This window comes from Myotis daubentonii, chromosome 18 (genome assembly GCF_963259705.1).
Source record: "Myotis daubentonii chromosome 18, mMyoDau2.1, whole genome shotgun sequence".
Taxonomy (NCBI): domain Eukaryota; kingdom Metazoa; phylum Chordata; class Mammalia; order Chiroptera; family Vespertilionidae; genus Myotis; species Myotis daubentonii.
In genome coordinates, this window is record NC_081857.1 from 25229951 (window position 1) to 25256457 (window position 26507).

The following is a 26507-nucleotide window of genomic DNA, read 5'->3' on the forward strand; positions in this document are numbered from 1 at the left end:
ATAGACCTATGAACCAGGAGGTCACATTTCAACTCCCAATTAGGGCACATGCTCGGGTTTCAAGCTCAACCTACAGTGGGGGGGGGGTGAGGGGGGGGGTTAAGGGGAGGTTCCTGCAGGAGGCAGCCAATCAGTGCTTCTCTCTCAGTATTGATATTTCTATCTCTCCCTCTCTGAAATCAAAAAAATATATTTTTTTAAAAAAGAGCTCCAATAGAAATCTATAGATTGTACCAATGTCAATTTCCTAATTCTCATATTGTACTAGAATTATATAAGATGTTCCCATTTAGAGAAGCTGGGGGAAGTATGCATGGAGCCTCTCTATACTATTTTGTAATTTCCTGTGAGTCCATAATTATTTCAAATTTAAAAGTTTTTTTAAATATGAGCTCCAACATCTGTAATAGATGAACTTATACAAACATAGTATTTCTTAGTATCTAACGCTAAAAAGGTAGTAGTACTACATACATACGTCTATAGTGCTATCTCCATCTACTGGGTGCCAGCAGAAGCCAGCAATGAAAGACATTGAAAATTCTGTCCTAATCACAAGTTCCAGCCCAAAGGCTGAAAAACAGAAGCTTCCAATTATTAACTCTCAAAGCATCTGAAATAACTATCAGAGAACAATGAAATCGTTTTGTATTAACTAAACTTTGCTTTCCTAAGGAAAAAAAGAGTCATCTTTCTAATAAATTTTTCTCATTCTCAGGATGTCCATTAAGAAAAGTTATTAGGATATCTGAGACTCTTGATTTGATTAAAAGATTTCATAGATACACTAACTTACATAAGGGGATAAAAGATGCAAATAAAACTAACATCTAGGCAACTTGAAGTCAGTGACTTGAGCTTCTTTCTAAATCAAACGGGAACAACTTGCCTAGGGTGAAGACAAAAGTATATGCTAGGCAAATTCAGCAAAAGACCCTCAGAATGGACTAACATCCAATTAAATCAGCACAAAAATAACAAACAGCTCAAATACTACCACCTGTCTACTTTAGTGATGTCAAACTATGCTAGAAAATTGTTTGGACTGTAAGAAGAAAATAGCCCCTGATGATTTTTTTTTTCAGTACCTGTTGGCTTGGAAATCTTTTCCTTAAGAAAATAATTCAAAAAAAGGTAACTGCCAGCCAGCAACAACGTTTACAATCCAGAGGTGTTAAGAATTCTCTTGACAAGACTGCCACCTACTGGATTACCTTAAATTCCAGAATTTAACATTTTGAGATTTTAAAATGTTAAATACCACATATAACCAATAAAAAACAAGGGTGTGCCCTGACTAGTTTGGCTCAGTGGATAGAGCATCAGCCTGAGGGCTGAAGGGTCCCGGCTTCGATTCCAGTCAAGGGCATGTACCTTGGTTGCAGGCACATCCCGAGTGGGGAGTGTGCAGGAGGCAGCTGGTCGATGTTTCTCTCTCATCGATGTTTCTAGCTCTCTATCCCTTTCCCTTCCTCTCTGTAAAAAATCAGTAAAATGTATTTTAAAAAAAAGACAAGGGTGTATTTTTTAAATAATAATAATAATAATAATTCCAAGCAGTTACAAAAAAAAAAATCCACATCACAGGAAATTCTGCCTGTTAAATTATTATTAAAGGAAGACCATTAGCCTGAAGCAATCTCAGTCAATTTTATTTTTTAATTTATCTTTATTTACTTAACCAGTTCATTCTACTGTGTATTTATTTTATTGTTGAAAGTGTAACAGATGTCCCCTTTTTTCTCCATTTACCCCTTCCACTCTGCATCTATCCTCCAACACCAGGCCTATCACACTAGAGTCTATGTTTGCAGAGCTCATCTGACAGATGTGTGAAAAAGGAAACAAAGAAACTTAACATGGATTTAGTAATTATTGCAGTATATATGAACTCACAGTTGTTAGATATTATCGTCAATATTATTTACATTAAAATAAAAACAATACAGTAAGTGGTTATAAAGGTAATAATTTTTAACCACCCTAATATTATGCAAGTGGGTACTTGGGGCTTAGATAAAATTTCTAATGATGAAGCAATATGTTATGATTACAAAAGTGCTTTACCTCAACTTAGGCAGAGTTCACATAATGTGCTCTAAAATATGCCTTAAAATTATTCCAAAAGCAGCTGAAGTGATAATGAAAACACTGATGTTGAAGATTATTGAAGAGATTCTAATTACAGTTGTTCTTATGAATGTGAGCATGGACAAAAAGCAACATTTCTAAGTTATTATTTTGTGTAATATATTTTAAATGTATATGCAAATGTTTAAATTAACCAAAAAAAAAATATTATGTTTGGGCATTCAATGATTTCACCTTTATTCATCAAGGTTTCTACATTCAAGGAGTTCAAACTGGGAGCTTCTCATTGGAAAAAGGAAGGCCTGTACCTTATATATAAGTACACTATATGCCTCTAAAGTAGAGGCATATTAGACCTCTTAATCATAAAACTCCAAGATTTTTAAGTAATTACTAAAAGTTAAATTACAGTGGGGCCTTGACTTGCGAGTTTAATTCGTTCCGAGACCGAGCTCGTTAAGGAGCTCGTTAACTCGTTACTCTGTCAACTCAATGCAAAAAATCGGCCAAGAGACAGCTGGTATCTCAAAAAACTCGTTAGTCAGGACACTCGTAAGTCAAGGCCCCACTGTACTCAACATCTAATACTTCTTGGCCTGTGTTATTACAGACTTGACAAATGGAAAGTTGCCTTCTGAGGTATCTGTCTCATATATATAAGTAAGGAATAGCAAGAAAGATCGATTTGACCAAACAGGGTTGAAGAAGTTGTTACTGAAAAAATAGTCATTTCATGTTTATTGCTCCCATCAATGAGATTTCAATGAACCAGTTATATCTAACTAATTTAAGCACAGAAAGTATTATGATTCTCATCCTCATCTTCATTTTTTTAAATGAAGAAACTGAAGTATGGTGAAAAGCCACAGTGATTAATACAGCTGAGATTCAATAGTATGTCTCTTGAAACATAATAACAATGTCAATACAAGTTTGCCGTAGCATTTAGGAGCAAGCTGCTTACCTTTCAATAGCTAATTCTTTGTTAGAAAGTTGCTGCACTGTAATCACAACCTTCTTCTCTATTCCTTGCTTCAATTTGAAATAAAATTTATCTCTGTCCTTAGGCACAGGACTGAAATATGCAAAAAAGAACAGGAATTATCAATACAATAAGTAATAAAATAGCATAAGATAGTCTATTGCAACATTAGAATGAGACAAGGTATTTAAGCAACAACACCCTTATTCTTAAAATGTACTAAACTCTCATCCTGCCACACAGTAACAAACTATCTATAGTAATAAAAGTGTCATGCTAATTAGACCGGACATCCTTCCGGACAACCTTCTGGAAGCCAGGGCTATAAGGGAAGCCTGTATCCCGGGTGCCAGAGGGACACTGGTGCCAGCAGCTGGGGGGAGGAAGGCCTGCTTTTGACGAATTTCGTGCATTGGGCCTCTAGTAATTTTATAATCAACAAAACCTAACAGAGGTTAAAAACAAGATTTTGTAAATGACATCATTTCAAATTTTATTTTTTAAATTTAACAAATTTAGGAATATGTTTTAATAACTTGTTTTTAAAGATAGTCCCATGTCTGATTTAGCTGGAAGTGCAGTTCTGAGTTCTTTTAACATAGTGAAACCCAAGGCAAAAAAAAAATTAGAAGATGAGCTTACTTTTAAACATCTAGAACAGTGGTTCGCAACCTTCCTAATGCCACGACCCTTTAATACAGTTAGTTCCTCATGTTGTGGTGACTCCCAACCATAAAATTATTTTTGTTGCTACTTTATAACTGTAATTTTGCTACTGTTATGAATCGTAATGTAACTATCTGATATGCAGGATGTATTTTCATTGTTACAAATTGAACATAATGAAAGCATAGTGATTAATCACAAAAACAATATGTAATTATATATGTGTTTTCCGATGGTCTTAGGCGACCCCTGTGAAAGGGTCGTTCGACCCCCAAAGGGGTCGCGACCCACAGGTTGAGAACCGCTGATCTAGAATGTGAGCTAACTGTGATATATCCAGGAAAACATACATAAAAAATGGACAAAGTGATATAGATTGCAGCATTCTAGCCTAGGCAAGACTGAATATTAGTAAGAGTTATTAAAACAATAAATGTCTAAAATATAGGCTGTCTTATCTGAAAAAGAAAGAAACCTTGAGCAACTTATTTGACCTAGGATCAATTTCTGTATCTATAATAAACAGGTAAAATACCTACCTAACAATTATTAAAATTGAAAGCACAGTTAAGGCACTTACTAGTAAGTGATCATTAGAATATGACTGGCCCTACCCGGTTTGGCTCACATAGAGCTTGGAATAAAAATCCTTCACCCTGAGTGTAAAGACAAATGGGGGTGAGGAATGAATGAAAAAAAAACCATGGAGCCCTCGCTGTTTTGGCTCAGTGGATAAAGTGTCGTCCTACGGCTCAGTGGATAAAGTGTCGTCCTACAGATCAAGAGTCTCGGGTTCGATTCAGTCAAGGGCACGTACCTCAGTTACAGGCTCCTTCCCAGCCTGGGCTGGTCAGGGCACATGCAGGAGGCAACCAATTGATGTGTTTCTCTCACATCAATATTTGTCTTTCCCTTTCTCTTCCACTCTCTCTAAAATCAACACAAAAATATCCATCCTCAGGTGAGGATTAAAAACAAAAGAATACAACTGTGTCCTATTATCCGCCTATTTTTGAAATGGAAAAAACATTCTAAATATACCATAGAATGAACTGGTTAAGTAAATGATGGTCAAACCACACAATATACTACTGGTAACCATTAAAAATAATTTTGATTAAGTACATTTTAATAAAAAAATTCTTATAAAGTTAAAAGAAAAATTTATATGTATAGGAATATATTTAAAAATACCTCCTAGAAATAAACAAAGGAAATAACTAAAATATTAAAAGTGATTGTCTTAGCTGACAATACTACAGCTGTTTTTTATTCTACCTTTATTATTTTACTAAGTTTTCTATAATAAATATCAAGACTTTTAAATATTAAGAAAATCACTTACATAAAATATTTTACAATCAGGAGAAAAGTGAAACATATCCATTCACCAAATATTTCTTTAGCATTTTAAAGCTTTAAACGAACATTGTATAGTTTCTGGCCTCTTTCTATTAGCCAATATCATATTTCAGGCACAATATCAATTTATTTTCATTCCAAATAACCTCACCTAAAGTTTCCTTTTCCATCATCTTCTTTTACCTCCAAGGAGACACTGAAGGTAAACACATCACTGTCGGGTGTAGGAATAACTGAGTCTTTAACATCAGACACTTGTCTGGAAGAACGTTTGAATGCTGTACAGAAACTATATAAAATTCTGCTTACCTAAAAGAATAAAAATGGGAGTACCATTAGGCAAGGCTTTAACTGCATTTTTATACCCTTCTCTCCTAATTCTTGAATCTATAATTTACCATAACATTTTTCTTCAGCAGATATAGTATAGGCATATATACAGTTTATAATATATGTTGTATAGTCTGTAATATATATGTGTGTGTGTGTGTGTGTGTGTGTGTGTGTGTGTGTGTGTGTGTATGGCTACTTCTTTCGATCTGGCATTTAAACACAGTAATAAAGATATTTAAGTTCACAAAAGATCTCTATTTATTTATAGATGAGTCTAGACCTCAAAATATAGTATATTGCAATGAATGAATTGAAAGATAATTACTAGAATGATGCCGGCATCTAAACCTTCCCAATCAACACACACAAACAAGGTTTTAGCCCAAGTCATCAATTTCTCTTTTCACTTCCCTCAGCTTCAGAGGACTAGACATTTAGGCATAGAATGAAGCAAATACTGGTTTTTGCGATAAACAAACACAATAATATGGTTGTTTCCAGTGTTGTTACGCAATGTGGTTGTGATATAAAGGTATTGCAGGATTCCAGAATGCATGCTGAAATGGTCATATCTATTTTACTAGTAGTAAGCCACCCTCATACACTTCCCCTAAAGTGGAAAAATATCACACACTATTCCAGAAGTTATTCTTTTCCTCAGTTCCAAAAGAAGCATCATACCATCTCACATCTGTGTAAGCCTAAAGCACAAAAGACCTTCCAAATCTCCTGGGCCACTCATGGGTTGAACAAAGAAAACACGATGAAATAAGAAGAGTTTAACAAAGGTCATATTTTCAAAACCTCACATTGGGAGGAACAAGTAAAGAGACTTCTCTGGATGTTAATAAATCCTTCACTTTAAATAGAGTAGGTTCAAATTACTCACTGAATTATATTTGTCTAGAACTGTAATATTTTGTGATTTGCTTGAAACAAGAACCCTTTCATCAACAGTAGAATTTCTTAAAGTATGGGGTATTTCCCCATTTTTCTATCTTGTTATATTCATATATTCTACCTTTTCTCATACATTCAGTCTATCACATTCAAAAACAAGTAATTCTCAAACCTCCATCAGCCATACTTACACATATTAACCTATATTACCCTAAAATGCCTTGCCAATGCCAAATTCATAGCTTCTTAAATATAAACTTTTAACTGTATAAGAATGTTTAACTTCAGCAATATCACATTGCACATAAAATTTTAATATTCTAATGTGTCATCTGATTTTAATGTTATATTAATGAATAAAAACAGCAAAGGATTGACATTAACAAAAACTGTAGGCCTCATATCTTAGACATTTAAAACAACGATAAATTTACTCATTCTTTCCGCAAATATATTTTGAACATGTTCGGTGCACTAAGAATTATACAGCAGTTAACATGGAGCTTACATTCCAGCACATATATGAAAGCTGAATGTGCTTGAGGTAGGTGAGGACTTATTAGGTAAGCCAAAAGCAGAAATGTTTAGTCTCAACTGGATACTTATTTGACTTAGCTCAGTAATTTAAGTGTTATAGAGGAAAACAGAACCAAAGAACATGCTAAGAATATGTCATTGAATATCGTCCCTACAAAGTAAAGTGTAAATAGGAACTTTAAACTACTTTTGGTTCTTTGAGTACTCCCCACCTCCTAACCCCCAATAAAATGTGAAGTCTATTGGTCTCTTTTTACCCATTCAACTTCACCATATTTTTAAGAATACACTATATGTGAAAACAGGGAAATACGTTTTTTCCCTGTTTTACATAATTTTTCAAACATTTGTATAGTCAAACTCCAACTATATTTCTTTTTTTCTCCTCTCCTATATCATCTATTTCACTTTCTTTGTGTCAAAGCTATCAGCAAGCCTACCACATCATACCACATCAAGAAAAGTCAAAAAAACTTGGCAAATTCTAAAGTAGATGGCAAGGCTCAGGAATTTCTCTTTTAAAAGGTTAAGTATATGGGGCTGAGCCAGAGTAGGTAGAGAATGATGGGGGGCGGGAGGATCAAACTACACCTTTCTCTCTTTTTGGAGGAAAGACACAACAGTACATTAACATCATTTATTAATAGCAATCAAACTGCATTTAGTCCTGAATGTATCCTACAAGTTGCTATTTCCAACAAAAGGTTAAGATCATTTGTGAATTCTAGAGTGGTAAATAAGCTGGAATGGTATCCACAGATTAGTAAGGTAGAGAGCTTCAGAAACAATAATGACCAATATTTATAGTTACTGGAACAAACCGGGTAACCAATATCATGACAAGAAAACTAACACAAGCCATGGCAAACATTTCTATATATGCCAACTATTGCATGTGCACGCATGCGCGCACGCACACACACACAGACACACACACAAATGTACTAGAATAGGCCTTTTCTTTGCAGAAGGCAAAAGTTTATTGACATAATACAGTACAATTTTTCCCCAGAACACAGTACGTATAGAAAGCACTAATTAAACATAAAACTATGTTGGGATTGTTGTTGTTGTTATTGTGTTATTGGTTCTGAAGAGGTGAAAAGGAGAATGCATGTAGATACATGGAAAGGAGAAACATCAAAATCTTAACGCTGGTGAAATTTTGAATTTTATATATATAAATTTTATTTCGGTATTTTCCAAATTCTCAAATATGTACTACATGTTAATAGTAAAAAAAAAAAAAAAAAAAAGTGCTATTTTAGCCTTGGCTGGGTGGCTCAGTTGGTTGGAGTATAGCCCTGTACACCTAAAGGCTGTGAGTTCAAATCCCATTAGGGTACATACCTAGGTTGCAAGTTTGACCCCTGGCCAGGGACCATATAGGAGGCTACCAGATTGATATTTCTCTCTCACATTGATGTTTTTCTCTCTCTCCATTCCTTCCTCCCTCTCTTCCCTGATTTCTAAAATATATCATTAGACCTTGATGGTTTGGCTCAGTGGATAGAGCATCGGCCCTCAGACTTAAGGGTCCCAGGTTGGATACCGGTCAAAGGCATGTACCTCAGTTGCAGGCTCGATCCCTGGCCCTGGTCAGGACACGTGCAGGAGGCAACCAATTGATGTGTCTGTGTCTCTGTCTCTCCCTCTCCCTTCCACTCTCTCCAAAAATCAATGGAAAAGTATCCTCGAGTGAGGATTAACAAAAAAATAAATAAATAAATAAAATATATCAGTAAAAACATATCCTTAGGTGAGGATTTTTTTAAAAAAAGACATTTACTTAAATAATATAGTTAAATAACCTAGCCCATTTTTCAAAAATAAATATTTTTTACTAATATTGGTAAAAGAGAATCAACTCTTTTAAAAAGACCAGGTGTCAGTACCAGGTGGGCACAAGACTTATCAGGAGGAATTACTTGGTAAATTATATAAATGTCTAACCACTACACTGTACATCTGAAACTGATATAATATTAAACTGTAAGTGGAAAGTAAATAAATAAATAAATAAAAACACCATATGTCAAGAAAATATTCACCCCAAAAATAAATGTAGGAAAATCATTCTATAAAAGACACCTGGAAAGATATGTATTAAAATTTTTAAAACATCTCGCTCAAATTTATTACTCAGTGAAAGGGGCTAAAATAAGAGGCATATCATAAAATAAAATAAACTTTTAAAAAATTTATAAAAAATCTACAGAAAACACTAACAGCACAACTTCTGAATTAATTTCCAATGTAAAGTGTTTTGCTAAAATAACATCAATAAAAACCAGTGCATTAAGAATTAAGATCTTCCCAATGATACCCTTAATATTTCTCATAAAACACCTCTGAATGCCTAAAACCAGATAACAACCGTGCTTCTAAAATATAACACTGAGAATTGCTAGTAATGAATGATAAGTATGTTAAAACATACAAATAACACAAACATCAAAGTCTGTTTTGAAGAAAACAATCACACTGACTAGTAGAAATAAATTCTTAAAGAGTCAACTAAGCCTTTTAAAGTATCTTTAAGAACAGTTTTGTATAATATATCCGTAAAAATGTAACAAAAATAGGTGCCTTCTTGGCTTTTTTCTCTATGCTTTCTGATATTTCACTTTTTCAGCAGAAGCCTAGCCCGTCATTCTGTACAATGATCACCGGCATCAGGATTCTTTGGGCTGGATCCCAGATCTTTCGCCACAGATCACTGAGATTCGCTCCAGCAGAGTCCTGCAGAAGAACATCTAGGGTGTGAGGCAAATGTGCGCTAAATCTTCTGTGGGGTTAGAACCCCTAATCCTTGTGCCACAGGTCCAAAGAGGCCATCAGCTTCCCCTCTGCCACTGCTGCTGGCTGCTGCCTGTGGGACTATATGGTGAAATAAGAGCATGACAGTACAGCTGGTAGTGGTAGCCATGTTGCTTTTCCTACTTGAAAAGACATCTTCTTGCCTTAACCTACTTCTTCATGTCTCATCTGGGGACTCTGAAAACAACGGAAAACAAATTAATTAGCAACACTGCTACATAGTACATATTTAAGCAATAATAATGTCTATCACATGTTCCTAAACTATCTTTGCCAATTGTTTGTGTTCACCAAGAGAGCCCAAATACTAAGGACTAAAGTTGTCCCTTCACCACAGAACAAGAAACTTCTGGAAACAAAATAACCTGACAACTGGTAGATGTAAGAAAAAGACTTTAAATTAATTAAAGGGTAATTGTTTTTTTGAGGGGAGAGGAAGATCTTCTATAAAAGCATGGGTAAAAAACAAAGGCAGGTGGGATGCAAACTCTATAACCCATCAATCCCTTTATAAAGCATAAATGAATGACAAAAATCCATATTTGCCTGTTACAATATTAAAGCAACAGAAAAGTTGTTACTGAAATTACATGGGGCTTCAGAGTCAGAGACTTCCATTGGAAACCCAGCTCCATCCTCTATTCTCTTAGTCTTCAGATAAGCAAAGGGTAACTACATGTGCCAAACAAACCAGAGCACTTCTGAGAACACAACGGAGTGCCATTAATAATACACCTGGAGAAGAGGGATAAACTATGACTGCCCCAGGCAAGAAGGAGCATAAGATCATCAGTTTAAATAAATACTATCTATGTCATGGAGATGTGATGAGTATTGAGTAAGTGCTCAGCATTGTGCCAGGCATAAGCTCTATATTTACACAAGGTTATCTTTGTTTAGAAATGATGTCCTTTCTTCATAAAAATCTTTAAATTAATTTATTTGAGAGAGAGAGAAAGGAAAAGAGAGAGAAAAAGAAACATCGATTTGTTGTTCCACTTATCTATGGATTCACTGGTTCATTCTTGTATGTATCCTGACCGGGGATCGAACACGCAACCTTGGCATATCGGGCAAATGCTCTAACCAACTGAGCTGCCCAGCCAGGGCTAGAAAGGATGCCTTGTAATAAAGTTTAATGACAATTTTGTATTCTCCTTCAAGCAATGAATTTTACCACCAATGTCCTATAATGTAACACTTTGAAAAATGTACTCTAAAAAATAATAATAATAATACATGGAAATAAAAAAAAATACATGGACATCACTTGCTCACAGCCTGCAAAGTACCAAATATTCTCTCTAGAAATACTATTTAATACCATATCCAAAATGGTAAGGGTAAGAATTCCCCAGTTTTATCCATGCTTTCTCACTGTTAAAGCTCCAAAAAATGACAAAGATGCCTTGGCAGTGTGGCTCAGTTGTTTGAAGCATCATCCGAAGCACCAAAAGGTTGTCGGTTCAATTCCCAGTCAAAGCACATGCCTAGGTTGCAAGTTCGATCCCTGGTAGGGGCGCATACAGGAGGCAACCAAAATGATGTTTCTCTCTCACTCTTTCTCTGTCTCTCTCTCTCTCGAGTCAATGAACATGTCCTTGGATGAGGATAATAAAAAATAATAAAAAATTAAAAATTTTAAAAACCTCAAAAATGACAAAGATTTCCCCACCCATAAATAAGTGGATGCTATAATCCAAAGAGAGTTTCATACCGTCACAATTAAGAAGACTGCTGCATCCAGGTCCCTTTCCACTTCCTTTTGCCGCAGTGTTTCTGCCTCTCCAAGCAGCAGGTTTTGCAACTCTTCAACTTTCACTTCCTTGCTGTTGAGTGCCAATTGTCCAGAAACCGCACAGGGATATTAAATGGTGGCTGCCAACATGAAATGCCAGCACTCTACCATCAGAGTGTGTGTGTACATAAATGTTGGCTGAAATAGAATCAGAACTACTTCTCACACAGGCATGGATTCTGATAGAGAACTCTATGGCTACAATCTAAGTAACATGTGTCTGTGCATGTTCATTTTGGTGTTCAGGAAATAAAGACTGACATGCCCCTCGTGCTTAGTATCAAACACACAGAAATCTGTATTTCTATGAGTTTACATGTTGTGGCCAGAAATAAGCTCTCAGAACTCCTGTTAATACAATGTTTGTTTACGCTTCATGGTAAAGAGCAAAGACAATAACTACAGCTTTCAGCATTTTCTGCTGACAATTTATATTCCCCAAAGCACACACTCTGGCGACCTTGCTTATCCAAACCCATTGATTAAAGCCTAAGTACTAAAGTTCTAAAAGTGCAATTTCTTTTTAATTAACAGATGCAGAAATGAAGGAAATTTCCCCATGTATTTACCAGCCATTTGATTCTGAATTATTTCTCCAGTCTTAGAAGAAACCACCACTTAAGGATGGCTAAAAGGAACTTCCTGGCCCCTTCGAAGGCCTCCAAGTTGACACCCTGCTATATGTGAGCATTTGTATATTTAATTAGGCCATTTTTCTAGAGCCAAAGCCAGCCGCTAAGTGGATGTATGTAAAAAACAGTCTCTAGTGAAACTACAGAGCTCTATGAAACCACTTTAGTACAGTATCCAAGCGCAAGCAATATGCAACCATCATGCCCGGCAGATGAAAAGGTATTGTTAGAGGCAGTTTTTCAAATCACATGGACCAATCAACTTGGGCAAAATAATAAAAAGGTGCAAAAAAAATCCCTCTCTCTTTCTAACTAATCCTGAGCAATGACTACCATGGTGGGGTGGGAGGACAGCTCGTCAAGTGGACTTCTCCTGTTACATCTATTAGGCTGAGTGTGCTCCACCTATAATACCACTTTCCTGCATAGTTATAAGATTTGACTTTTCCATATTCAGTTCTATGCCAGTAAAAATATGCTCTTTCTCTTTAGAAATATACTCCAAGTTTATATAATATGGTACATACTCATACATACAAATTTATGACTAAGATTAGGGCTCAAAAATACTACTCTAATTCATCTCCTTAGCCCATTGCTACAATATATTATACTTACTGCCTCTTTAATTTCACAGGTGAAAACGTGTATCTGAAATTCTTCTGAACCATGGGAACTCTCTGTAAATGCAAAGCAATTGCTCTCTGTTGTCCCATCATGTCCACGTGCACAGAACAGCACCTTATAGATTGGAAAAGATGCTATCTCCACATTGCTGGACTGATCTATGATTCTGCAGAACAGTGGTGGAAAATGAAATAAAATATTAACTATCAAAGAACAAAAATAGTTTTACTATGCCAATAACAAATAAACATAATCATCTTAAAATCACAAAATAAACTGGTACTAATAATGTGAGAAAACCATTAGTCTTCATATTCTTGCTATATGTATATAATGTATAAGCACACAAATTCTTCACCTTCTTTTGACAATTACTTCACTTTTATGTTTCCTATGATCTAATTCACTTACTGCCTGTCACCCATCCCTAAATGCTAGTCTTGTTCTGTTACAGGAAAAGGAAAAGGAATGCCAGCACAGAATAGCATAGACGATCCAAAGGGAGTTCATTTCTACTGAAAGCAGCACCTGTAAGTTTATCCAAGCCCCAGGTCACTGTTCAACTGAGAACTCTTTTATCACAAAAACGGTCAGAGTGGTTCCACAGATCCAATTAACAGCAGAATTTAAAAGGTATAAGGAGAGAAAAAAAAAAAAAAAGAAGTATAAGGAGTCTGTGGAATTTAAGAACAAATTATTCTCTGAATTTCCCTATACAAATTCCAAGCTCTAGATTGATCTAAAAATTCAAGAACACTGCAGGGTCTCAAACTGTGAAACTGAGGGGTATCCACTAAAAACAGAGGCAAGTCAAAGCACTGGGTTTGTCAAGAAGTATTTGGTACTTTGAAACTAAACAGGTAACATTAAAAAGCATTTTGACATTTTTAACAGTTATACAGACAATATATCTACAAAACCCTTTTCTGAAAAATTCAAAGCATTTTTACCAAAACCTTGCAATTTATATTGCTATTTTAGAACTTAGCTAACATTTTTTTCACATTCTAAACTTTAGAGAATGATGAAAATCGGGAAGAGTTTGAAAAAAGATTAAGACAACTTTCAGGGAATATTATAGGTTTAGGATACATTCAACCTAATTTCCTAGAGCTGGTACACTTATTTGTTCATTCAGCAAATATTTGCTGAAAACTTGGACCAGATACTACTCTAGACACTGAAGTAACAGCAGGGAAAAATAGAAATACCCTGCTCCCATGGAGCTTATGTCTAGTGAGAAAAGTAGACAATAAACAAATAAGCAAGTAAGTTGTATATAATGTCGAGTCAAGGAAAAGTGCTATGAAGGAAAAAGAAAAAAACAGCAAGGAGAAAGAATATAATCACAGGTGTGACTGAAGGCCACTGGAGGGCTGAATGTTGGAGTATCATCTGATTTACATGTAAAGAAATTCAAGGTTCGCCCTAGCTGGTTTGTGGATAAAGTGTCAACCTGCGTACTTGAAAGGTCCCGAATTCGGTTCTGGTCAAGGGAACATGCTGAGGTTGCGGGCTCGATCCCCAGTAGTGGGCATGCAGGAGGCAGCCAATCAATGATTCTCTCTCATCATTGATGTTTCTAACTCTCTCTTCCTCTCCCTTCCTCTCTGAAATCAATAAAAATATATTTTAAAAAAATAGAAATCAAGGTTCAGATGACATTAAACATTATTACTAATTAAGCATAAGGAAAAAAACCCATTTTGCTTCTTTCCAGTCTGACGAAAAGAGCTTAAAATGAAGGGCTCACTCCAATTTTTTGACCCACTGTTAATGACAAGGTGGAGGCATGCTATTAGGCTCTTCAGAATACAAAAACAGAATTACATGTATTTTATAGTTATATTTCCACTTACATTCTAAGTATAATTTTGCACATGCCCCTTGCAAATAAGGAACACAGTCTAAGCCTAAACATGTTTCCTTTGCATTACAGAGTAAAAGTGAATTAACAGTAAGTCCTAGGCTGATTTATGATATAACATCATCACCATCACATAAAATCTGCAATATGTCCGAGAGGAGAAGGGGGATTACAGCTCACCTCACAGAACCTTCTGGAACATTTGGCACATACAGAGTAACAGGAAAGGGGTACTGACTCGAAGATTTCATAGTTGCCATTGCCCGTAAAGCCTCTACTTCATTACGCGGGGAAGAAACCTTCATACATCCTAAGTAGGTCAGTTTGTTAAATAAAACACTATCTTCTTCCGGCAATCCACTTGGAGAAGATGGTCTGAGTGCAGAAATTTCTAAAGAAAAAAAAAAAGCACTCAATGCAAATTTCACAGAAACATAAGAACCAAAGTGGGAGCTCTCAACCAGCACTGAAAAGCTGGTGGCCGTGATATTAAAAACAAAGTTAACAGGATTTTTAAATTTTCAGTATCACTTTATCCCACTTCTCCTATGGTTTCTATGAGTTTAGTACAGTACCTGTATTTGATGGATCCAAAATTAACTGAAGAGATGGCTTATTTGTTTGGCTGGCTGAAACACCTCCAAGCGAATGGTCTGAAATCTCACTGGAACTTTGACGATCCACAAGAAGGCTGCCTTGCCCTTTTTCAGAATCTCTCAAAATCTCTTCCATGGCTTTTTCTAATTGTTCATCACCATTAGAAACTATCTACAGACAAAGCAAGACAATTCTGTATCAATCATATTATGGTTCTGGAGCTGAATGAAAATATTTTACTTCTAGAAGAAATTAAAACAATCTAAATATTTGCTTAAATATAGTTAACATCAAGAATTTATACAGTTTTACCTAATTTTACTAAATATAATACAACATCCTGATTTACAAAAACAGCCAAACTAGAAGATTATTAGTTTCAGAAAAGGATTTCTCAGAAAATGCTTCAGGCACTTTCCAAGTACATCTGATCTGAGAACTTGTTTACAGAGATTTTCTTTTCTTGTTATTTTCTTTTTAGTATTTCATAACATATTCCAGAACCAAACAATCTTAAATGTACGGGCTTTCGGGAAAGCCTGATAAGTTTAAATAGGCCACAGTCTACTGTGATATCATTTAAAATGTCATATTTCTTATAACATAAACATATTTCTGATTTTTTAAAAAATATATTTTTATTTATTTCAGAGAGGACGAAATATCCATGATGAGAGAGAATCATGGACCAGCTGCCTCCTGCAAGTCCACCACTGGGTATCAAGCCCACAACCCAGGCATGTGCCCTTGACTGGAATTGAACCTGGGATCTTTCAGTTCGCAGGCCTATTTCTGATTTCTTTATAAATTTTGTTTTCTAGCTGCCAAGAGGAGTGTTGCTAATTTCTTTATATTTATGTTAACTCAGGTTTTTCTTAAAAGCAGAGAAGACACAAAACCTAAGTAATAAATAACATCTTAAATACATTAATACTAAAATACAGATATTCAAAGAAATTTAAATAGTTATTTGTTTAAATAGAAATTTAAATAAATTTAAATAAAGCTATTGGTTATTTTAACAAAATTATAAAACTATATCTTCAACATAAGGTAAAATGGGTATTTAGTAACCTGATTTTTATATAATTTTATTAGATTTGTATACTAATATATCTTTGATGCCATAGTTTAAATTAAACAAAAATCATTTAAAAAATATGTAGCAGTTCTGACTACCTTCTCTACTACTGTTTCTAGAAGATAGCTATGCAATTCTCATGCATATATACCTGGGTTTGCTTGTTTTTTTCTTTGAGTTAGGAAAGGCAACACAAAAATGAAAAAGGAAAAGGAGCATAACCAAATACAAACACTAAAAATAAAAGACACATATTTTTAAAATATTTAAACAAGGCAACTGTTAAATCACATACTACAATGTTACCAGCTGATTTGAGGTCATAACGAAAAAAAGTGAAAGTAAGCATAACTATTTATATAATCAACTTAACCCAGTAGTAAGAGAGATAAAAATATTCAGATAAATTACATTTATGTAAGATTTAACCACTAAGGCTAATTCTTAATTATCCTTTCTCTTTCTCCTCGTCTATTCCTTCTTTCTAAATTCCGAATTAAAAGATAAATAACCAAAAGCAAAAAATTTCAAAAATATACAAACCAAATAATAAGCCTCTAAATACATCAAACATTGACTCTATTCTCACAGTCAACACTGGAGAAAAACCTTTGGATTTTATACATCTCCTTTCACCTAGTTAAAAAAGCCATAATTTAAAATAGTATCGTTTGTAGGAAAGAAAAACTACCTTCAGTTCAGGTTTTTCTTCATCTTTTGTAGAAGTATCATCTGCATGCTGAGGAACCAAAACAAATTCTTCACTGTTCTGTGCAGCCACAGAATCTGATGACCCAGTAACCTTCTGTAAGGAAGCTCTGACCTCCATTTCAGTCCTGCAAAAATCTCTTCCCACATCCACCTGGTAAAAGCCGCAAGGATTGAAAACAAAAACAAAAACTATTGAATAAAAACAGGAACTGATCAATCCTCAGCCTTTAAAAATGGCTCATGTGAAGAAGAATTCTTCTCACTAGACAACTATCTCAAAACTAAGGAAGCTACCCTCTTGGACTGGGCCACATAATGGAAATATACTCTCTTCGCCCTGAGTTTCCAGACTAACAGAACCATATTGTTCCCTGAAAAACAATATAAACCCGCCCATATCTCAACTACTACTGTTTAACTATTTTTCTCCTAGAAATACTATTTTTATTGTTTTTAATAAATAGAGGAAAAATTAAGCATGATATTAGAAGTATCTACAAATTCACACACACAAAAATATATTCACAGAATTATTTTGTAATTAAATCTAAATGTCTTAAAAAAGTATCTCCTCAAGACTATATATAGTACTTTCAAAAATATTTTATGTTACTAAAATTAACTAATATACAATTCAACACCCTAAGCCATATATCTTTTTTTTTTCCAGACACATTACCATTTATGAGCTGGGCGGGGGGGGGGGGGGGTGTCAAAGCTTTCACATTGCATTTATGTAGCAAACAATGTTACAGTGATCAAATACAGTGTAATTCTATTTTCTGGGTAGATCTCTACACCACAGAAACTCAACATTCTCCAAATATTCACACTTTAACTCAACATGAATACTACTACATAGCAGACACTGCACTCAGCACTGGAGTTACATGAGTGAACAGCCTGCTCTCCTGGAGCTGACATATAGTGAGAAAACAAGCAATGACACAAATAAGATAATTCCAAATCACTCTAAAGCAGTGGTTCTCAACCTTCCTAATGCCGCGACCCTTTAACACAGTTCTTCATGTTGTGGTGACCCCCAACCATAAAATTATTTTCGTTGCTACTTCATAACTGTAATTTTGCTACTGTTATGAATTGTAATGTAAATATCTGATATGCAGGATGTATTTTCATTGTTACAAATTGAACATAATGAAAGCATAGTGATTAATCACAAAAACAATATGTAATTATATATGTGTTTTCCGATGGTCTTAAGCGACCCCTGTGAAAGGGTCATTCGACCCCCAAAGGGGTCGCGGCCCACAAGTTGAGAACCGCTGCTCTAACGGCTATGAAGATTATAAAAGAGGCTAATGTGACAAAGGGTAGCTTAGCTGTAAGGAGTGTAGGGACAGCTGTAAGTAAGGTGGTGGGAAAGGACTCTCCAAAAGGGTAATATTTGAGCTGAAACCTCAAAGACAATAAAAAGGACCTGCTCAGTGACCAAAGGGTAATATGAAAAGGGGTAAAACAAGTAAGCCAGGGTTAAATAGGAGAGGACCATGTAACTATAGTAGCCTGCTGATCTAAGCCTAAATTCCCCCAGAAATGTTCTTTTTCTCTTTCTAATTTGGTTACTTTACTCATTGCAGCATATAAATATGGCTGCAATATCTCATTTTGCCATTAGGTGACACTAACACCATTACTCCTAGCCCTTAGAAAAAAAGTACTTGCAGCTTCAAGTTATACTTTAAAAAAAAATTAATTACTTCCCAACTTTATTTTAAAAATCAAAAATTCCACTAATATCAAAATAAAAAATAATTATACTCCTAGGCTAACAAGATAGCCATCATTTATTTGTTAGACATGTTAATATCCTTCTTTTTTTAAACCCTTCAAGTACATTCATCTGTCCTCTCAAAGTTTTTCTTATTTTGTATATGTTTCTAAAAATGCAGTATGTGTTAGCAGCCATGTCTTTACCCTTCCAGATTGCCCCATGAATCCTTGATTGCCAAGACACACTCCAGGTATTCTTTGTGTGGCCAATCCTTCTCCAAGTCCTTTTCAGCTGCCACTCCTCTACTTAATATCTACATGTTAGAAATTCCCCAAGTTCAGGTCCTGAGCTTTTTTCTGATTCCTTGCCACACACTATAAGTAATATCTCTCATTGTCATGAATTTAAATACTACCTATATGCTGACAGTGTCCCAAATTTCTAACCCAACCCAAATGACTCCTCTAAATTACTTATTTGGAACCCATGTGGAATTCTCAGTAATGCAAATGTGATCAAAATGGAATTTCTAATGTCTTCTCCAAACTTGCTTCTCATTCAGATTTTCCATTTCAGTAAATAACAACACCTCCTACCAAGTTGCACACACAAAATATCTGGGTCTCATCCTTAACTCATCTCTACTGCATTCCTCACATCAGCATGTCAGCCCCACCTCTAAAATACACCCTACATCTATCCCATCTTGCTCTATATCCATTTTACCAGCCTAATCCAAGCAATGTTTTTATCGACTATAAAAGTCTCGAACCCATCTCCTTCCTCCATTCTACTCCTCCCTAATTTACTCTTCGCAGAGCTACCAAAGAACTCTTTTAGGAAATACACTGAATTACATTAAAACTCCAGACTAAAAATTTTTTACTAAAATTCAAACAAAATCCAAACTCCTTAACAGCACTTACAAGGCCCAACACACCCTTGCCTCTGTCACTTTATCATTTCAACTCTTTAATCACAGAAAATTCAGTCCCAACTTAGAGTCTTAGCTCTTGCTTCCTACCTTCGTATGACTGACTCCACTGATATCAGCTTTCATTCACCCATTCGACAAATATTTTATGAGTCCCTACTAGCTAGAAACTATAATGGGAACTGGAGACTAAATGATGAGTAAAGACAATGCAGTCCTGGTCTTCCCAAAGCTAACATTCTTATGGAAGAGATAAATAATACAGATGTGAGTAAATCAGGGTCACATACTGGAATAAGTACTACAGAAGGCAAGGAGAAGGCAGGAGGCAATACGGATCCAGCTGATGGCTGGGCTTAAAAGAACGAGTAAGCCATGGAAAGAACTAGGGAGAAAGAACTTGATGTGAGAAACGCCTTATTGAGGAATGGAAAGGAGACCATGATAGCTAGATCATAGTGAGTATGGGTGAGAATAGCAGGAGCTGAGATACGGAAAGGATGACAGAGAAGCCTGAAGCCGTCACGATGCTAAGGCTATCTAAATAAGCACCCTCCCCAAACCCAAACTCTGCTTTGTTACCAGGGAATATTCCATTCCTGGCATAGTACATAGTACATAGTAGATAGTCAATAAATGTGTGGAACAAATTGTTCTTAAAAGCACCAATCACTTGAAAGTTCTCACAAAATAGCAAATGTAAAGCCAGGACTCGGTAATTACTTCAGAGTAATGCTCTGCCCTGCACTGTCATACTGCCTTTTAGTCTACTCATCGGCTGAGAACAGGGTTGGTATGTGTCTCTACAGAATGCCACTGTGCACACCGGACCTCCTGCACTCCTTCCCACATCAAAACTTACCTGTCTCTTCCTCCAAAGCATTCTTCTTAGATCAGTGATAAGTAACCTGAGAGTTAACTCTGCATTAGAGTGTTAGTAAATATTAATGGTTGCTCAATTCAAATTAGATTTGCAGAGATCTTTTAAATATGGAGTTTGCTGTTCTGTGAACTCAAGATTAATAGATTCATTTCAATTCAGCAAGTAAAACAGTGCAGTACACAAAAGCAAAACTTCTTTTAACGGCATTTGGTTCAAGGCTGCCCTATTATAATCTAAAAATTAGAATGTAAAATCTGACAAAGAATGTTTACGTCTCTTCAGATTAAAAAAAAAACATTACTGGGAACTATAGGCATAAAAATTTTAATTTTTAGGGCATTTTAAAGGTATATGAGAATAAGGGACAGAAAACTTATCAGTGCTACCAAGAATATGATATATTTTTCTTCATTACCTTCTCGCCTGTTCTGAACCCAAAGAAACTCAATAAATATTTTTTGTTTAATTAAATCACATAAACATCCCCACACCTGTAACAATTTTAACAAGTGAAATCCCTATTAATTCTTACTCTAATGCCACATCATTTTTGTCAAATAAGCAATATATCTAAATTAGCATCTCACTTGGATACCTAAAACTACAATTTTCACATATACTAGAAACCGTATAACCACATTCAGCAAAGTCTAACTGGCAGCTATCTTCTTCCCAAAATAACCAAACACATTCAAAAGATAAAGTCGTAGTGCACATGGTCCAATTTCTTTCTGTGCCAAATGTGGTTAGTCTGCTTCTTGCTTTTATATTACGTGTTTGCATGTATTAATTTTCAAGTAGCTCTTAAACTGAAATAGAAAACTGAAAAAAAATGAATGTAAATCCAGATTTGGTAAGCAGGAAGGACTATAAGGCATGAAAATTAGAATGACTATAGTAGACTCATTACAAAGGTGGAAATAAAAAATATTCTTAATTTACAATAAGAAAATAGCAGGCAAGAGCCACACTAATATGTAGGTGTGTATGCAAGAATGTCCCTGGCCCTGAAAAGGGCACAAAGGGGTCTTATTAATTCATATTACTTTAGTGGACACCTACTTTTATTAGACCAGCAATCATCTGCAAAACTACTTTTCTGAGAATAAGGCTTCCCTCTATTCAAACTACATGACTTTTATAGAAACCTCAACACTGTGGCCAAACAGATTCAAAGGTAAACACTGAATCCAAACTAGACCAATTAACGTATTTCCTAAGATTTCTGGACTGATGACCAAAGAGTTCATCATGACAGTGTCCCTCTTACAGCAGAAACTTTTAAGACGTAAACTGGGAATTGTTGGTGGCCATGTTTTACCCATCTGAAGAATGGCAGTATGTAGGGAGAGAGTGAGAAGTCATTCCTATACACAGACAAGCAAGAGAGTCTTACTTGAGTCCATCATTTTGAGTCACTCCTGAAGCCTAGCTCCATCTGTTCCCATCCTCAGTCTTGGTAAATCCACTGTTGCCTTAATTCTATAAAATATCCCTTCCAATAAATTCCTTTTGCATAAGCTAGTTTAAATTGAGTTTCTGTCACCTGAAGCTTAATGAGTCCTAATGTAACTATATGCTAGCCAAAAGACATACAAGCTTGTATTTTAACAGGCTGCAGATAGCAATATAGTTTCATATAGTAGGTATGAGAACAGAAATCTGGGTAAAGGAAGAGCAGAGAATCTGAAAAATTGACAATAATTTCCTAGATTAACAGTGTAGCGGATATGATGAATGAAAGAAAAAATAGAGAAATGAATTAATTGAAATAATCACAGGAACAAACACAGGATAACACAAGTGGTAATTACAGTCAAAGGATGGTTTAAAAGACAATAGGAAAATATTTTATAACCAAAATAGGAAGCCAGCAAAGGATAAAAAGGAATTTAAAATGGTAGGCACATTATGATTATTGCTGCATAATGCTCCTATCATAAAAACAGAATGTAATACAGGAAAACAAATATTTTATTTAAAAATCTGTATTAGGATGATGACATTCATAAGTTAACTGTGATAGATCAGGTTATTTTTACCAATTTTTTTACTCCCTATTACAGAATTGTACATTTGTGCCTCTGGCCATATGACTTTATAATGCCTCCCAAGAGAGTAAGTGAGGCAAAATATTTCCCTGGCCAAATCATTTTGGGCTGAGCCACAGAATATCAATAAACAAAACCTGAGCAGACAGTTTAAATTTGCTTGAGTTATTTGGCTTGGTCTCTTGAGAAGACCAAGAAAAGAATATGCACCCAAAATGCAACATGTGAATAAGACTTGAATTTAATCCACAGCCGCAAGTATAGTCTCCCTCACAGACCCCCAGAACCTTAAGTTAAAAAACAAAACGTTTATTGTTGAAGCCATCAAACATTTCAGTATTGTCACACAGCACTACCAAAGCAACAGCTAATTAAGTGATCTACTATTTTTAAATTTCTTCAGCATTGTTATACTATCTTGAGATTAAACTCAGGGAAAGCTAACAGCAACTAACAAATCAATCTCTCAAGGAGATACTGCTATGACTCTTCAACTATTACCTAAAAAAACTCCAGTGGTTTCTATAATTATTATTGACATTCCACTGAATTAAAATGTACTTTAATAGCCTACCCTTCTAATACTAATATTTAACTCTAGATATATTCAGTTATGTAAAACTTTAACCCATGTCTCATACTGTAGTTTAGAAAAGCCTACTCAGCAATAACTTCTAGGCAATAAATATAAGTTTAAAATATTGTAAAATATATATATACTCAAAAATTTTAATGAGGATTAACTTTAATTCTATATTTTTCTCTTGGTTTTTCTGCTATAATTACATATGCAATCAATTCAAAGGTAAAGTTGATGCAATTCAGTTTCATAAACTTGGCTTAAGACTAATAATCATCTTTGTGCCCAATGAGTACAGGTATACGGTCAAGGGGAAAAAATCCATCATATGACAGAATACAGTACAGAGTCCTCTCCTTTCCTCCCTCCCTTCCCCTCTCCCTCCCACACTCTCTAAAACTTAATGAAAAAAATATACTTTTTTGTGAGGATTAACAACAAAAAAATAATAATAATAATGGAAGGATGTATCTTATATAATTAAAGCCTAATATGCAAATCAACCGAACAGTGGAATGACCAGCAGAATGACCAGTCGCTATGATGCACACTGACCACCAGAGGGCAGACACTTAACGCAGGAGCTGCCCACAGGCCCCAGGCCAGCCAAGGCAGGTGCCAGCGGGGGCCCCCTGATCGCCCTGTCAGTTGCCCCACAGATTGGGCCTGATTGCCGGCCAGGCCTAGGGTCCCTACAAATTTTGTGCACTGGGCCTCTAGTTATTTAATAAAGGTGATAAGACAACCAGCTAATTATTAGGGAAAAATTAAATTTGATCCCTACCTGAAACCAAAAAGAAAAAGACTGATAAACTTAGCATATCAAGTAATGTGGGCAAAATTTAAAGGCAAGAGTTTGAAATGGTATTGTCCTAAATATATAACAAGCTGTTAGAAAGAAAAAAAGATAAATACATCAATAGAAAATGAAATAGAGAACACAAAAAGACAAAAGACCAATACACATATTATTAAATTTTTTTTAGCATCTACTCTAGCTCTTCCCCAACTGTATAGCAGCCCCAGTCCCTAGCCTATTGGGGGAGGGGGGAAGGTGATAGAGGGGGGAGGAATGCTGCAGGTTGAGTCTCTAAATGAATTCTACGCCAATTAACTTAATACCTTTTACTTTAACACTTTGTTTCAAGCGGGGCACTAAGTCTTAAGGCAAATAACATGGCATTTTCCTGACAATAGTTCAAGGAAGAATATAAGAACTAAACTGTCTCTTCAGATTAAACCCACAAGAGAATGTACTGGAAAAGAGAGAGAGTCTCTCCTCCCTCTGGACAGCATGGCATATAGATATAAGGCCTATAAAAGATCTCAGGTGTCAGGGGGAAGGTAAAGAATGATGCTAAAAAAAAAAGTGAAAACGTTTTTATTTCACTAGAAGTTAAAGAACCTAAAGAGACATGCTTTGCAGTTAATGAGATAATTACATTTTAGTTTTGGTTGAAAATAACAGTAAACTGGAAAATAACATTTCAAATATTTTTCAGCCTGGCTGGTGTGCCTCAGTGGTTGAGCAAAGACCTATGAACCAGAGGTCACGGTTTGAACCCCAGTAGGGGGCATGCAGGAGGCAGCAGATTAATGATTCTCTCTCATCATTGATGTTTCTATCTCTCACTCCCTCTCCCTTCCTCTGTGAAATCAATAAATATTTTTTTGTTTTTCAGAGAACCAGCTACTAACACATATATTAGGCTGGACAAATAGATAAAGCTAAATTCTATATCTATTGTTAATCTGTATCTACTTGTGTATAGAAAAGTTACATAAAAACATATTTTCATTGTCCAGGGGAACTAAATGTGTTGAAAAATTATAATGCTTGTACCAATCTGACCAAAATTGTTCAGATGCAAAGAAAGGTAAAGCTCCTCTATGAACAAAGATGATTATTTAAGAGACCTACAGCAGCAGTTCATAAAATGCTTGCATGACAGTTTTGTGAGCTTCTAAAGAAAATGATCATCCTTAGCTGGTCTATAAAACACAATTTTATACATAACTAATAATAAAACATAACTAATCATGCAAGAGGAAGGAGTGAATAATTAAGTTAACAGACATTTGCTCCACTGTCCAAGAACAACATCCATCCAGCCTAATGGCAGTCGTACAAAATGATACTCTTTCCTATCTCTCTTATTCTGAAACAGAATTAAAATGAGACAGATGTTTGAGGACTTCTTCAACAGTTTTCTCTCAAGAGGACACCAAGCTATTAGAATTCACTAAGCACCAGTGAGTACTATGGAAAAAGAAAAAGAAACAAATGATCAACCCCTCTAACTGAAACTATAGCAGAACTACAAACAACTATCAAAAACTCAGAGATAAGCCCTAGTATGTCAGATTTTCCTTAAAGTAGAAAAGAAAATCAGGGGTAAGTTAATCAAAATCTGAAAAAAGATGTCTTTCCTTAAAATTAGATAGAGGTGCACAACGTCATGAATATACCATTAGATAGTAATGGTGCACAATCTCATGAATATGCTAAAAACCACCCAACTGTACACTTTAAAATGGTGAATTTTATGATATGTAAACAATATCTCAACAACAACAAAAAGTGTAACTAAAATCTATATGTAAAACCTCCCAAAAAGAGAAGGAAAATATATGTAAAATAACTATTACAAAAATATATGTAAAAAACTATCAGAAGTTTTGTGTTTAGCAAGAATTTGCTATTAAGCTGTACTTTCTGTATATTCCAAGATCTCTTTTCTCAGGGGAAATAAATTGGGGGAGGGGGGGTACAAGTACATATTTTGTCTCCCTAATAAGCCATGAAATTTGAATATCTGAATGGACATGCAAACTCTTTGCTAACATTCCTCATAAACAAACTCTACTCTGAGAGACCTGTCAGAGCCTGCTAAAGTTTCAGTTCAGAGTGGCCTGCTCTAATTTCATTTCTGTGTTTTTCATGTTAGTCAAGGCTGCTCAGTCAATTCTAATAGCTGGATCCTTTCTTGTGAAAAAACTGCTCCTACCTTTGCAGACCTAAGCTGGGAGCTGAGCTGCCTGATCCCACTGGCAGCCATGTTCATACAATAGTCACCTGGCACTTTCAGTTAGGAGTTCTGTGTTATCTACGCAATACAAGTTCTAAGCTGTCTACTTAAATAGGCAGATGACTGTCACCTCTCTAGAAAGCCTCTACATCCCAGAGGATCAGGATTTCTCTTTTCCAGGATACATAAGGCAGAAGGCATCTAGGGGAAGTCAGAATAACGAACGGCCCTTTATCCCGAGCTACACTGATGTTGTTTTTACCTTTGTTCTACAACAATAAACAAGAGAAC

The 26507-nt window shown here is 35.4% G+C and overlaps 1 protein-coding gene across 9 annotated transcripts in view; it reads right to left on the reverse strand.

Moving 5' to 3' along the window:
* RABGAP1L (RAB GTPase activating protein 1 like) overlaps positions 1-26507 on the reverse strand; it is a 444263-nt gene that overhangs the window by 387078 nt on the left and 30678 nt on the right. For all 9 annotated transcript variants that reach the window (XM_059674299.1, XM_059674298.1, XM_059674300.1 and 6 more), the window contains 6 exons: positions 16985-17155; positions 15191-15383; positions 14796-15006; positions 12740-12914; positions 5253-5410; positions 3056-3166 (listed from right to left, as the gene is read on the reverse strand). In XM_059674299.1, the coding sequence (XP_059530282.1) occupies positions 3056-3166; positions 5253-5410; positions 12740-12914; positions 14796-15006; positions 15191-15383; positions 16985-17122 (986 nt within the window). In that variant the 5' untranslated portion in view covers positions 17123-17155. Of the gene's footprint in view, positions 1-3055; positions 3167-5252; positions 5411-12739; positions 12915-14795; positions 15007-15190; positions 15384-16984; positions 17156-26507 lie in introns of those variants that run through there.